The sequence below is a fragment of the Rhinoderma darwinii genome, chromosome 2 (genome assembly GCF_050947455.1).
Source record: "Rhinoderma darwinii isolate aRhiDar2 chromosome 2, aRhiDar2.hap1, whole genome shotgun sequence".
In the NCBI taxonomy this organism is placed as follows: Eukaryota; Metazoa; Chordata; class Amphibia; order Anura; family Rhinodermatidae; genus Rhinoderma; species Rhinoderma darwinii.
This window is the reverse complement of record NC_134688.1, coordinates 369,564,649-369,577,956: the sequence shown is the minus strand read 5'-3', so window position 1 is coordinate 369,577,956 and position 13,308 is coordinate 369,564,649. Positions and strand designations below refer to the sequence as shown.

At 39.4% G+C, this 13,308-nt stretch overlaps 1 protein-coding gene across 2 annotated transcripts in view; it reads right to left on the bottom strand.

Annotated features, from left to right (window-relative positions):
- The window catches only part of KCND3 (potassium voltage-gated channel subfamily D member 3), a 472,663-nt gene that overhangs the window by 10,502 nt on the left and 448,853 nt on the right, over positions 1-13,308 (bottom strand). The window contains exons 7-8 of one of the 2 annotated variants that reach the window (XM_075853872.1): positions 6,219-6,275; positions 4,494-4,741 (exon numbers count right to left, since the gene is read on the bottom strand). In XM_075853872.1, the coding sequence (XP_075709987.1) occupies positions 4,494-4,741; positions 6,219-6,275 (305 nt within the window). The remainder of the gene's footprint in view (positions 1-4,493; positions 4,742-6,218; positions 6,276-13,308) is intronic. The other variant, XM_075853874.1, reaches the window with a different exon arrangement.

The following is a 13,308-nucleotide window of genomic DNA, read 5'->3' as shown; positions in this document are numbered from 1 at the left end:
AAGGTATTTGGGGGGGGGGGGGATATTGGAAGATACTAAGTGCGCCCAGACCTTTTTAAAAAATTTAAATTCGGGTCGGAAAACCCCTTTAAGAACTATCTTCAGCGTAAAGGAAGAACAAGGAGCCCTGGAATTGATGATATGGCCCCCACAGAACCCTAATCTTAACATCATCGTATCTGTCTGGGATTACATGAAGAGACAGAAGGATTTGAGGAAGATCTCTGGTTAGTTCTCCAAGATGTTTGGAACAACCTCCCTGCCGAGTTCCTTCAAAAATGTACCTGTGGCATGAAGAATTGATGCTGTTTTGAAGGCAAAGTGTGGTCACACGAAATATTGATTTGATTTAGATTTCCCTTCTCTTCATTCACTTTGAATTATGTTAATTAATAAAAAATATATATTAACACTTTATTTATCCATACGTCCAATGCAACATTTCAATAAAGTACCACACATTTTTTCACTTTTTAACTTTGGAGTGATGCCTGATTTTTTGAATATATTTATCACACTTTCTCTCTCTCTCTCTATTTCTCTTTCTCGGACAGAATGTTCACTTTGGACAATCCCTTTTTGTCAAAAAGGTCCCTAAAAAATAAACTGATCACAGGGTTTTGTGTTGCTGGGATTTCGAGCAATCAGCTTCTGTTGAATTCCACTGTAGTGCCAATCCAGGTGCAATGAAGCTCTGCATGGACATGGTTCTTCAGAGCGAGAGATCCTTTTTTGTAGCCAATCTGCACTCTAATAGTGGCTTATAGATGAATAAGTTCACATCACGTTTTTTTGTTTGTATTTAGCGTGTATGTCAAGACAGCTCCCAATGTACACAGTAAATATGTCCATATGATTCCATTGTCAGATGGAGGCCAAAAGTGTGTCCTTTTGGTCTCCGTCTGGTGGGTATATGTGAATACACTGACAAAAAAAAGAATGGAAGAGCGTAGTCCATTAAAAAAATGTGCATGTTAGGTATACGTTTTGTTTAACATGGTGGCAAATAGGTGCAAATCTGTCATAAGCGTCTGTTAAACAGATGTACATCATGAGCTTATCAAGAGCGTTTCATCACGTATCCATTAAATGGATGCTATTATAGCCTATGGGAGATAGATGCATGCAACTTTTATGTAACAGTGGCATCCATTACCTACTGCAACTGACCGCCGCCGTCCTTCACCTTCCGACGGACGTGACAGCAGATGTCTGGCTTCTTGCCAGCGTCTCCCTCCTTGCCATCCTGCTCTGAATTGTCCTCTAGGGTGTGCGCTTGTTCCCGGCCTTAAAGAGCCCGCGCGCGCACATGCAAAGAGTTACCAAATTATCCCCAGATCACTCTGGACTATAAAAAGGGCTCTGCCCTTCCACTCCTCGACTGAGCGTTGTAGTTGTCTACCCATGTTCGTATTGCAAATGGTCCCTTAGTTGTTTCCTGCTCCCAGTGTTCTCAGATCCTGCTTCCCGTATCCTGTATCCTGTTGATGTGTTTGTTCCTGAGCTTAAGTTTCAAGCTCGATGAGTCAAGTGTGTCTCATCTACCACGTCTGGTATCATCTGCCACGCCTGGTGTCATCTGCCATGTCCGGTATCATCTGCCACATCTGGTGCCATCTGCCACGTCAAGCTCCATCTGTGCCAAAGCGTCTGCTACACTTCGTGTCTGTCTGGACTCTTACAGGTACTCTTGTGCTAAAAGACTTTTGCATAGACTGTTGATTGACCAGCTGCCACTCCGCTACGGTGGAGCGGCCTAGTGGGTCCACATACCCCAGGACCGTGACACCTATAGACTATAATGGTATCCATTTAACAGATACGTCATGAGAAGGGTTCATGACGTATCCGTTAAACTAATACCATTATAGCCTATGGGTGATTGATGCCGCTGTCACAGCTTACGTTACCGTACAGTATGCGTCGGGAGCTGTTCCTGGTGTATAAGTCAAACGTAGACCAGAAAACGTGATGTGAACATAGCCTAAATAGGGTGTTTGAGAACGGGTTTTCTAAATAAGACAACTCCTTTAATAATGATGTAGCCCCAGCCATCTTCTCATAGGGCAGCAAGCACACTCTTTAATTTCTCCTTTATTTCTCTCATCCCCTTCAGAGCAGATAATTCATTCATGTGAACATACATTGCTGGGTATGCTGTTATGTGGCTGCTTCTTGGCAATATCTTCCTCGTGAAAATGAAGTTTCCTCATAATTAATTTTCGTTTCGGGCCAGGTGGTTGTCTGAATGCCAGAACTGGGGGTTTGTGTAAGATTTCTACCAGCTCTTCCTTAGCAATAACAGGTTGCAGCTCTTTATACGTTATTTATATCATCTAGGGCTAGTGTAGCTGATACCGACATGTATTATCTCTATTTAATCAGCATCCGGGCATTAGGTAGGAGGTCAAACCCAAGCTTATTGTGCGGACAGATTCACAGGGGAAGGGCAGACACATTTAACTTCCTGCAGCTCTACAAGCTTGTTAGCAGATTGTCCATGATTAAAGAAGATAATGAATATGTTATGGATTTATTAGGGACTTGCTGTTTATGCAATTCCCCAAAACTTTAAGAATTTAAAATGCAATTTAAATTTAAAGCATGATAGAAAATTCTACACTTTACCGTACAGTACAGATACATACGATTGTTTATTTTTGTGAGAAGATATCACTGTTCAATTAATATTAATATGCTTATGTGTCCCTATGACAACACTTCTTATTCGCTGCTCTTTTATAGCAACATTTTGTGGGTCCAATCATCATCCACATCAATGTCTACATCCAAACTACTGCTATCCAAACTATTTAGGATGTACTTCAAATGTTAATCTATGTGGCGTTATCTTTTAATGTATATAGACTTAATGTTTTTATATATATATATATATATATATATATATATATATATATATATATATATTTATATGTGCAGGTAATGCAGATTTAAAAACAATGTTCTTGACACCCTAGAAGATGTTGAGTGATGTTGATCGTATACCAAGATAAACTGTCTATGTATTTTATAAATATTTCTCCAATGTCGTATTGTATTCCCTGTCTGCTTCATTTTGCTGGCTTGATGTATCATAAATCTTCTATTTTTACACACCTTCATTATTTTTAAATCCCTCTTCCCTGTTTGAGACACGGTCTCCTATTGTGTCTAGAATTGCTTCCTCTAACTGCTCTATTTACTAACCAAGCGGTAAAATGAGATTTGTTATGATTCCCAATAAACCAAACCCTTGCTTCATCTTTTGTGATCATTCTTTCAGCTATATTAACTGATGACTTCTTAAAGGGGTAGTACAGATTCAGCAAATAAAAGTCAATTTTTGTATAATGAAAAGTTTTATCATTTACCAATATACTTTCTGTATTAAAGGGGTTTTCCCATGAGGGACATTTATACCATATCCCTAGGATATCATACTTTTATGATCCCACAGCACTCTGTGTTTCAAGGGTGCATAAGTAGGCTTCCACGCCAATGTATAAAAATGGGAACTCAGCACTTCAAGGTATTATGCAATAAATTTAATTTAATTTCACATATAGAGAAAAGTAGTAATCCAAAATTAGTTTCACGTTTCGGTCTATACAACCAACCTTCTTCAGACACGGATTACATCCGTGGATAGGGATATGCGGCGCTTGCGACCTTGATCGCTGTTAGGTAATGGCACTCATATCCACAGGATATGTCATAAATGTCAGATAGATGTGGGTCCCACCACTGAGACCCACACCTATCTCTAGAATGGGGCCCCCTAAACCTCGTTCTAGCTTTTTGTGCTCACGCTGACTCCCGGCCACTTACTGATTACATGGTCGGGAGTTACTGAAACAGCATAACTCTCTGAGCTACGCTGTTTCCGTATCTCCCATAGTAGTGAATGGCAGTTACGGAACCGAGTTACGTTGTTTCCGTAACTCCCGACCATGTAATCAGAAAGTGGCCGGGCATAACCGTGAGCACAAAAAGCTAGAACGGGGTTTAGAGGGCCACGTTCTAGAGATAAGTGTGGGTCCCAGAGGTGGGACTTGCCTCTATCTGACATTCATGACATATACTATGTATTTGTCATAAATGTCTCTGATGGGAAAACCCCTTTAATTCCTTATGAGTTTCAAGATCTTTAAGTAATTTAATAGGAACATTCAGGAATCTGTCCTGGTCATGGGATGGACACTTGTGACTCGTTATAGTTCAGTTACCAGAGCTGTGTCATGTAACGAGCCAAGCAGCTGTGTGTCCATCACATGACCAGGACAGATTCTTGAAGATTCATATTGAATGGCAGAGATCTTGAAACCGTGAGGAATTGATACGGGAAGTACATTGGAAAATTGTATAGGTTTATCTTATACAAAGTATAACCTTTGTTTGCTAAAATCTTAATGCTTCTTTAACAATATTTTGTACCGTAGAACTTGCTAGGTATCTAATACCCTTTGCTTTAATTCTTGCCATCTTATCCATACCTTGTAGTTAGAGAAGGTTGATCTCCACATTGGATGTGGATAGTGCTAAGCTCTTGCATGCTACGTAGCCTTGTAGCTGGAACATTAGAGTTAGGGAGATGTGTGGTCTTCTTATTCCGACGAGAACAGCAAGACGATGTAAGACCATGGTGACTGGACAATGAAGGGCTGCGGCTGGATGGATAGTTCTGCATGGAGCCCTCGCGGCAGTTCTGGTCAAACATCTGTTCATCCATGAACTCATGGTTCTGTGGAGAAACAAAATATCAATGCCAGAAGAAATTAACACCTGAATACAGAATTTCTAAAGTGCAAATTTAACAATTTAACCGCTGACTCTATCACTGGGACATACAGAACAGTAACAGCATTCAACTTTTAAGCAAACATGACCCACTTTATAGCTCCTGTTTAATAATAAACTCATCTTCACATTGTAAAGATATAAAGCTTGGTGTATGTTTGTTAAAGGGGTTGACTGAGGTAAAAAAACAAAACAAGTCTGCTTTATTTCCAGAACCAGCGCCACTGTTGGCCATAGGTTGTGTCTAGTATTGCAAAGCGAATGGAGCGGAACTGGAACCACGCACAGTTTCTGGAAGGAAAGCAGACAACCCTTTTAAGCAAACCAGTTTTAAACATGGTATAACCTCTTTCGGCAGTTTGCCAAAAAGTGATTGAGAGCCCTTTAACGGGTTGCTGGGATTCAGATTTGATCACTTGGGATGATATGTGTATACTTTATGAATATATATAAATGGTAAGGATGTAGTGTACTTTGGTTTTATGGCACAAAGAAACCTTTAAAAAGTGCAATAACCTTTGGTCTTGCCTTCCCGGTTTAATGTGCTGATATAACTCCTCATTTAAACTGAAATAACATTTTTTGCTGCAGTACTTTACTTCTATTATTTCAGCACTGCAGAATGCTTTTGTTGCAAATTCTTGCCTACTGTGCAATTATTACTGCATAGAGTTTACTATAAAAACACAATCTATCATCCGTAGATCTATTTTCTTTCTACTCCATTTGAACTTTTATGAATGTAAGAAACTGGCTCTCATTTACCATGTTTAGCAAACTTTCCCCGTACAAGACAGTAACAATCTGGGTGTGGATTACATAGAAACCAACTCAAACCAAGAGTGGGCATTTTCACTGGTTTTATTGTCTAGGCATAGTCACATTTCCCCATTCATTACAACCCGATGTGATTTATTCTACACTCAATACAACAAATATAATGTCTACTGAGTGCGGTAGGTAAAATAAACCTGCTCTTCCAGTACTGTTTCAGCGGGACTTTGTGGTGGGGATAGATAAAAATAAAGTATGTAAACATATGTGAAAATATTTATTATAATTCATAGTTACATAGTTACATAGTTTGTACGGTTGAAAAAAGACACATGTCCATCAAGTTCAACCAAGGGATGGGAAAGTGGAAGTAAAAAATTTCTACACATAGGAGCTAATATTTTTTGTTCTAGGAAATTATCTAAGCCTTTTTTAAAGCCATCTACTGTCCCTGCTGTGACCAGCTCCTGCGGTAGACTATTCCATAGATTCACAGTTCTCACTGTAAAGAAGGCTTGTCGCCTCTGCAGGTTGAACCTTTCTTTTTCCAAACGTGAAATTGGGGATTTTTATGCCCACTGATTTTTAAAACCTGCGAATTTGCCCATCCTCAATTAAAAACATGAATTAAAAGGAAAATGTAATACCTTGAGAGTGGAAGTTCGCACAGATAACAGGGGATCATCCACAAGATAGGACAATCCCTACAGGACAACATGCCAACAGAAGATAAGAACACAAATTGATTGTCCATTCCAGCATTCCATTTCTCAGCTCCAACATTCCATATTGCACATGCCGGGTTTTAAAGAACAAGGAGCGACTTGAATTCCACAAGATTGTTCATTATAATTAGGAAGGAGGTTTTAATACGCCAACAGCAGTGAATATACAAAAATAGTCTGTATATTATATCTGCTTACGTATTTTTATTATATTCTGATGACATGACTTCTATATATTTTTAAGGTGAAAATTGCTTTTGTTATTTGCCAGTCTATGATTAATATTATTATTATTATTTATGAATAATGTATGAGCTATGTTAGTAAATAGATCTTGTGACAATAAAGGTGCTCATTTGCGCTCCAAAACAATATTTTACTATTTCTAATATTTTGCATCCGCAAACAATAAGTCTAATGATTGACTTAAGAATTGCCTCACTTCTGGGTAGAGATTTTCTTCCCATACAAAAGGAAAGATTTGCCATGGACACAATCTCATTACATTAGATTAGTGCAAATTATAGAAATTTAGAGCGTTCCAAAGAAAGTCATTTCTATATATAATATTACAATTTAGGAAATGGTGTCAACTTGAGAACCATTTTATAGATCGATTGGGGTAGGTTAGGTTTAAGGTTTGTTGGATTTCAATGTAAGGGCTTAAAGTGAATTGACGATAAACATATTGGGGGTAATTTATGAATTTGCAAAAGGGCCTAAAAGTCACAATTTGCGGTGCAAATTGTGACTTTTGGTCTTTTCACCTTCGCCACTTTTGTGGAAACCGTGCATGGCTCTGGAAATGGGCGGGACCACAGTGGCCAACAAATTTATTATAATTTGCAACAGAAAACTGTTGTTAATTATAGTAGAAATCTACGCTCCTAGCTGCCGTAGATTTCACTCTATGGGCCACTGCTAGGTAAAGGCCTGTGTCGGTAAAGACCTGTGTCGATAAAGGCCATTGCTAAGTAAAAGCCTGTTGCCCCCGTCAGCCGACCTTGCGCCCCTACTTTGGACAGTTAAAAACAAAATAAAAAATGTAATATTTTCACCTTACCGCTCCTCTTCTCCCCTCCGGCTCATTCAGCATGACACGGCTCATACAAGGTACTGATGTCGGTCAGCATCAGGACGTTATATGCGATGCAGCACTGATGACATTGAGTGTTGTGTCACATAAAAAGCTCCGACGCCGCTCAGCATCGTTGTATGAGCCGCACTGGAATGCTGAGGGGACCTAGAGGGGGGAGGGAGAGGAGTGGTAAGGTAAGTATGTGTTTCATTATTTAATAGCCAATGTGGGGGAAATGGATGAAACACAGCCCAGCCGAAAGATGCAACATATTTATGAAGAGGCTTTAGTCTCTTATGAAATGTGTCTCATTTTACTCCAACTTTTCTTTCCATGAAGACTGAAAAATGAAACACCATACTTATTAAATGGGCCACAAAATGTATGGTGGCTACTTCATGAAAAGATTTTTAAAACACCCCCAAAAGACAACAATGTTTATATGTTGTTTAGAAAAGGGAGGACAAGCAAAAGTATTCAAGGTTAATAGGGTTTAAAGGGTATATCCACCTTCAATAAGAGTTTATACATTAATCTTCAAAAAAAGTTAAGAGGTATTCCCATCTCGGACATTTACGGCATATCCATAGGATATGCCAAAAATGTCTGATAGATGTGGGTCCGAGCTCTAGGATCTGCACCCATCTCGAGATCAGGGGTCCCCTGACCACATCCCTGTCTAGTGAGATGGTTGAAGGCCACCGCATGCAGGTAGGGAATCGGTAAAGAGGTGGTCAGGTTTCAGGAAACAGCCAAGCTGTTTCTGTAACTACTATGGGAGAAGGCTATAATATTGTGAACTGCCAATACAAGTTGATACAGTATGAAGCAGTGCAAGGAATGAAGGGGAAGCAGACCTCTTCAAAGCATCTGATCGGCGTGATTGCCGAGAGTCGGACCCCCACCGATCAGATATTGATGGCCTATCCTGAAGATAGGCCAATCATTTTATCTCTCCGGATAACCCCTTTAACATCGAATTCCTAGGTCTTGCTTTACTGCCCAAGTGAAAAGACTCCCACCAGCTGCAGCTTCTGCTGAAGACTGGGTTACTAAAAGTTAAAAAAAAATAAATGTTTTATATATTTAAATTAACATTGTAATTAACAGTTGAAATGTAATTATGTGCAGAATTTTGACAAATGAAGGAGAAAAAAAAAGATATAATTTCATCAGTTATGCACTTTCTGCCAGTTTTTTTTAGCTGTCTAAATAGATATTTTGTTTCTTCTCAGTAGGCAAATCTCAAACCAGCAGTGAGCCAATTTGTAGCAAATATCACATAGCCAATTCAGTAGCATTCTGGCAAGAAACTAGTTTAATGAGAAAGCAAAAACAAAGTAGAAAACAAAATCAATTTTATATATACAGGCAAACTCATTCCAGTATAGTCAATTAGAAGCAAGCGTTGAATATTAACAATTTTACTACATGGATCATTTATATAGCATTGGCAGCCAATGCTATATAAGAACATGGATATCACAAGTATTACTGAGCGAGTGTGTTTGTCAAATTGACTTTGCCCCAATAAATTCATTTACAGATAAAAGCACACATAGACAATGTGAATGTTCAGGCTGAGGACATTATATTTATCGTGACTTCAAGGAGACAAGGGACTTTTTATTATGTAACCCTCTGCTGTATTTATCGAATGGAGGGCATCTACCCCAATCCCAGCAGATTCCCGCCGTCCCGGTGATCCATGTGGGCTTTGATACAGATTGCACCCTCACCACGACTGCATGTTGTGGTCCTCAGCAGTGGTGGTCATGAGCTATCCGGGAACTTGTACAGGAAATAACTCTCTGCGAGTGACCTTCATGGATGTACAGAATGGCAGGAACCAGGTAAGTATAACTTAAAATTACCCTCCGGTCTCAGGACAAAATTATAAATATGATAGTTTATATTGAGTAACATTCCCTGGTACCCTCCAGTTGTGCCCCTCTGCCTTGGATCCACTGTTTTAGGGTTCACTCTGTGTTCTCTCAAAATGGCCACAGCACTTCTCAGACTGAGTATAAGACACTCCCTCTGCTCACGGACTGGACAGAACTACTCACGGGAGCAGACTTGGCCAATCTGAGAACAGTGGGAGTGTCTCAGACCCGTAGTCTAAGAAGCGCTGTAGCCATTTTAGAACAGCACAGAGGGGACCCTAAAATGGCGGATTCCACAGCAGAGTGTCATATCTGGATGGCACCAGGTAATATTACTCCATATACACTATCATATTTAAAAAGTTGTCCCAGGACCAGAGGGTTGCTTTAAGGGGTGAGGTAGGTTTTCCTCCATAAAAACAAAATTTTTAGCTTTTTCCCAGAGGGTCACTTTAATGCTAGAAATGGGCATACTTTCTCTTAAAATGTGTAGGACTTCTAATTTAAAATGTTCTGACTAATTTGGACACTTAGCTTCAGTAGATGTAGGTCTTGCTTTTTCAATAACATATTTATGGTCAGTAGTGTCCAGTTGTCTGACTGTTTTTTTTTTGGGCCCGCCATAGGAAAGGATAAGGCGCACTCTACACATATATAGAACATGTACACGTTTACTTTTAATTGTATCATAAGCGTTGTCGTCATCATTGCACATGTAGGACACATCATCAATAAAGTCTGAAGTTATTTATGAATCAACCCATGAGAAATAGACCCTAGTGGCAAGTGATCGGCTTAAAAGTCAGCTCCAAATCAGATTTTCTTCTGCTGGACCTTTAGGGCCCATTATTTTTATCAGAGCTTGGGCCCATGAGAGAAGCCTCTGGTAATCAGTCAGTCCCACCCTGGTAGTGTTTCATGAATAATTGTCTAAAACATTATTATTCATTAACACCATTACTGAAATTGTAGGTTTTTGTGATATAACACCTGAAATCAAGATAAATCATGGCAGTTATTGTTCATGTTTACTATGGCATTACAACTCCCAAACAATGATTGAAAATAGACATGTTTTAGGAGAAATAATAATAAAAAATACATAAAATACCCTGGTTGCATAAAAAATATATTGGTTGAACTACAAGGACTCCAAGAAAGCTTATTGTTAAAAAGTACAAACCAGGAGAGAGGTATAAAGGCCAGCAAACGAGTCACTATCTGAAAGTCATTTTAGGCTTATATCACAATAAAAATCCATTTCATTAAAGGACTTGTCCCAGCACAACAAGGCACCTGTTGAATTCAATGGACAACCAAGCAATATGTGGTTTCACCAAGTCCTCCAGAGTGAGAAGGGGCACCATAGCGAGCTAGTCCCCTCTATGACGTCTATACCTCTTGAGTGGGCTTCTAGGGAGTCTTTGTCCGGATGAGACAACTCTTTGAGGGGTCGTAGACTTTTTATATCCAAGAAATGATCGGGAATAAAGTATGACATGACATAGCATGGTCCAGACAACATTGAATTAAGATGCAGCCAAAAAAAGGAGCTCGCAGATGCAAATATATGATGTCGCTCAAAGCCTCCTCAATAAAACTATATTTGGTGTTTTATTCTGTATGGCATTTTTTCTTTCAAATGTTTAGTGTTGACAGTTCTGTTAAAGACATATCTAGATCATCACTTACTAAAGACCATTCCAGCCTTACCCTACTATGCCCCTATCAGATATTTCGAGCACATTTTAGAAATATATCATTAATATTTATTGGAATATTTCTTTGAAGGGAACCGGTCAGCAGTTTTAATGCTTCAAAACTTCTAACAGAGCGATATAGAAGACAGGGAGGGCATTTTAAACTTACCTTATCGACGTTTGATTCCCCTGGGGCGGCGGTCACAAGTGCCACTCTCTCCTCTGAGTGACGGCTCTGGTGGCCAATAAGGAGAGGCACTTGCAATTGGCGCGCTGGGGGAATTAAACATGGTTTTCGTGGTCATGCAACCTATATGACCAAGATAAAATGTATTATTTAAAATGCTCTATCCACCTGTTTATCGCTCTGTCAGCAGTTTTGAGGCCTCAAAACTGCTGACAGGTTGCCTTTAAGGAACGCTGTAACTGACTAAGAAGCTGTAAGCCCCCACTGGACATAGGCCTTTGCCTTAAGATGTGAATGTTCAGTTCCCCCATAAAATTGTGTCAAGTACTTTAGTAAACATAGCGGTAGCAACTGTTTTAGAGCTAAAAATATGATGTTAAAGGGAATGTGTCGCTAGAAAAAAATATATATTTTTTTTTAGTTAAACTGTTAGTATATAAATGATTACACATTGTTCTAATTTTTTACATTTTTTCACAAGTCAGGAAATATCAATTAGATTCTAATTTATAACATTTCCATGTGCTGGTCAAACAATCCCCCTTCCTTTATCCTGGCTACACTGTGTGCCGCCATTTTTTGAGTGAATGCACAGCGTAGGAGGATTAGATACAGTGGTAATCAGACAGTATAACCCAAACATACACACACATCACATACACAAACATAACTTACCTGCTCCTGCCGACGCCGCTGTCGCTGCCGCTGCCTCCGCTCCCTCCGCTCCTAGTCCTTGCTTCTGAACATATGGACGGAAGCCGCGACCGGAAGTAGTCATCTTACTGTCCGGCCGCGGCTTCCGGTCCACATGAAAATGGCGCCGGATGTCGTTCTGCCGAAGACCTTCCTTTTGGACTGTGTGGGAGCGGCGCAGGCGCCGTTCCCACACAGACGGCGTACGCTATAGTGAATGGAACGGCTCCCGTTCGCATTCTCTATGGGAATCTATGTGCCGTATTCCATCTCTGTATGTGTCGTTAATCGACACATACAGAGATGAAAAAAAAAATGGCAGCCCCATAGAGAAGTAAAAGATAGAAAAAAGTACAACACAAAAACACAAATAAATAACATTTATTTTAATGACAACCTAAAAGCAATAACATATAAAAAATAAAATTTTCGTGACACCTTCCCTTTAACAGCAGATTTTCATTGACAATATATTTTTTAGCAAAGGTCTTTATGTACTGTTTAAACTCGAGTGCTTTCTATATCTCTAGAAGAAAATGTGCTCGTACCATTGATACTGTACTTCCAGTAGGAAGAATGCTCGAAAAGAGACTCCCTGCAAGTTTTCACATGTCGCAGATCTGGTAAAGAATACTGATTTTTTTACAGTAAAAAGAACCGACAAAACCTATTAAAGTTAATGGGTTCCATCAGGTAATGCAAAACAGAAAAAAATTAACAGAAAATAACGCAGTTGTGAACCCAGCCATATCGGTATATTTTCACCGTTAGGCGAGATTCACACATGGTGTATTTGATGCCTATTTTTAAGCCAAAGCCAAGAGTGGAATCAGGAGAGAGGAAAAGTTTAAGTTCATTCATTTCCTAAACCTTTTGAAAACATTTCTGGCTTTGGCAAAAAAATCTGCAACACTATCTGCAACAAATACACGTTAGGACCATCTGCTGAGGGATAGAAGGGATATATGTAAATTTTCCGGCAAAATATTGCCCTGCCTTTTGTAATCTGGAGCATGAAAAGATGCAGAGAACATCTAGCGGTACGCTGCATAAACCAATCTTGACTTAATGAAAGAACAAAAACAAACATTGTTCCACATTCCAGACAATTTTATGTTTATTTTATTTGTTTCATAAGGACATTGTGCAGCCTTGCGTTCACAAACAAGAGAACCACTGCTCTCAAATGTATTTTTAATAAAAGGAAAAATTCTGGTGAGACATTTTTACATAACCTTAATTAACTTGTGGCTGTGGGGGGGGGGGATTTTTTTACTTACATTAGACATCATCTGACTTTATATACACATTATGTTCCCGCAGAACCTGTTATGCTGGCTATAAGATATATACATGATTTAATGTATATTAAAAGCGTGTCACGTCCCTTTAATATTGATGGCCTATTCTTAGGCCTCATGCACACGACCGTAGTCATGTGCACAGCCGTGATTTCCAGGTCGGCTGG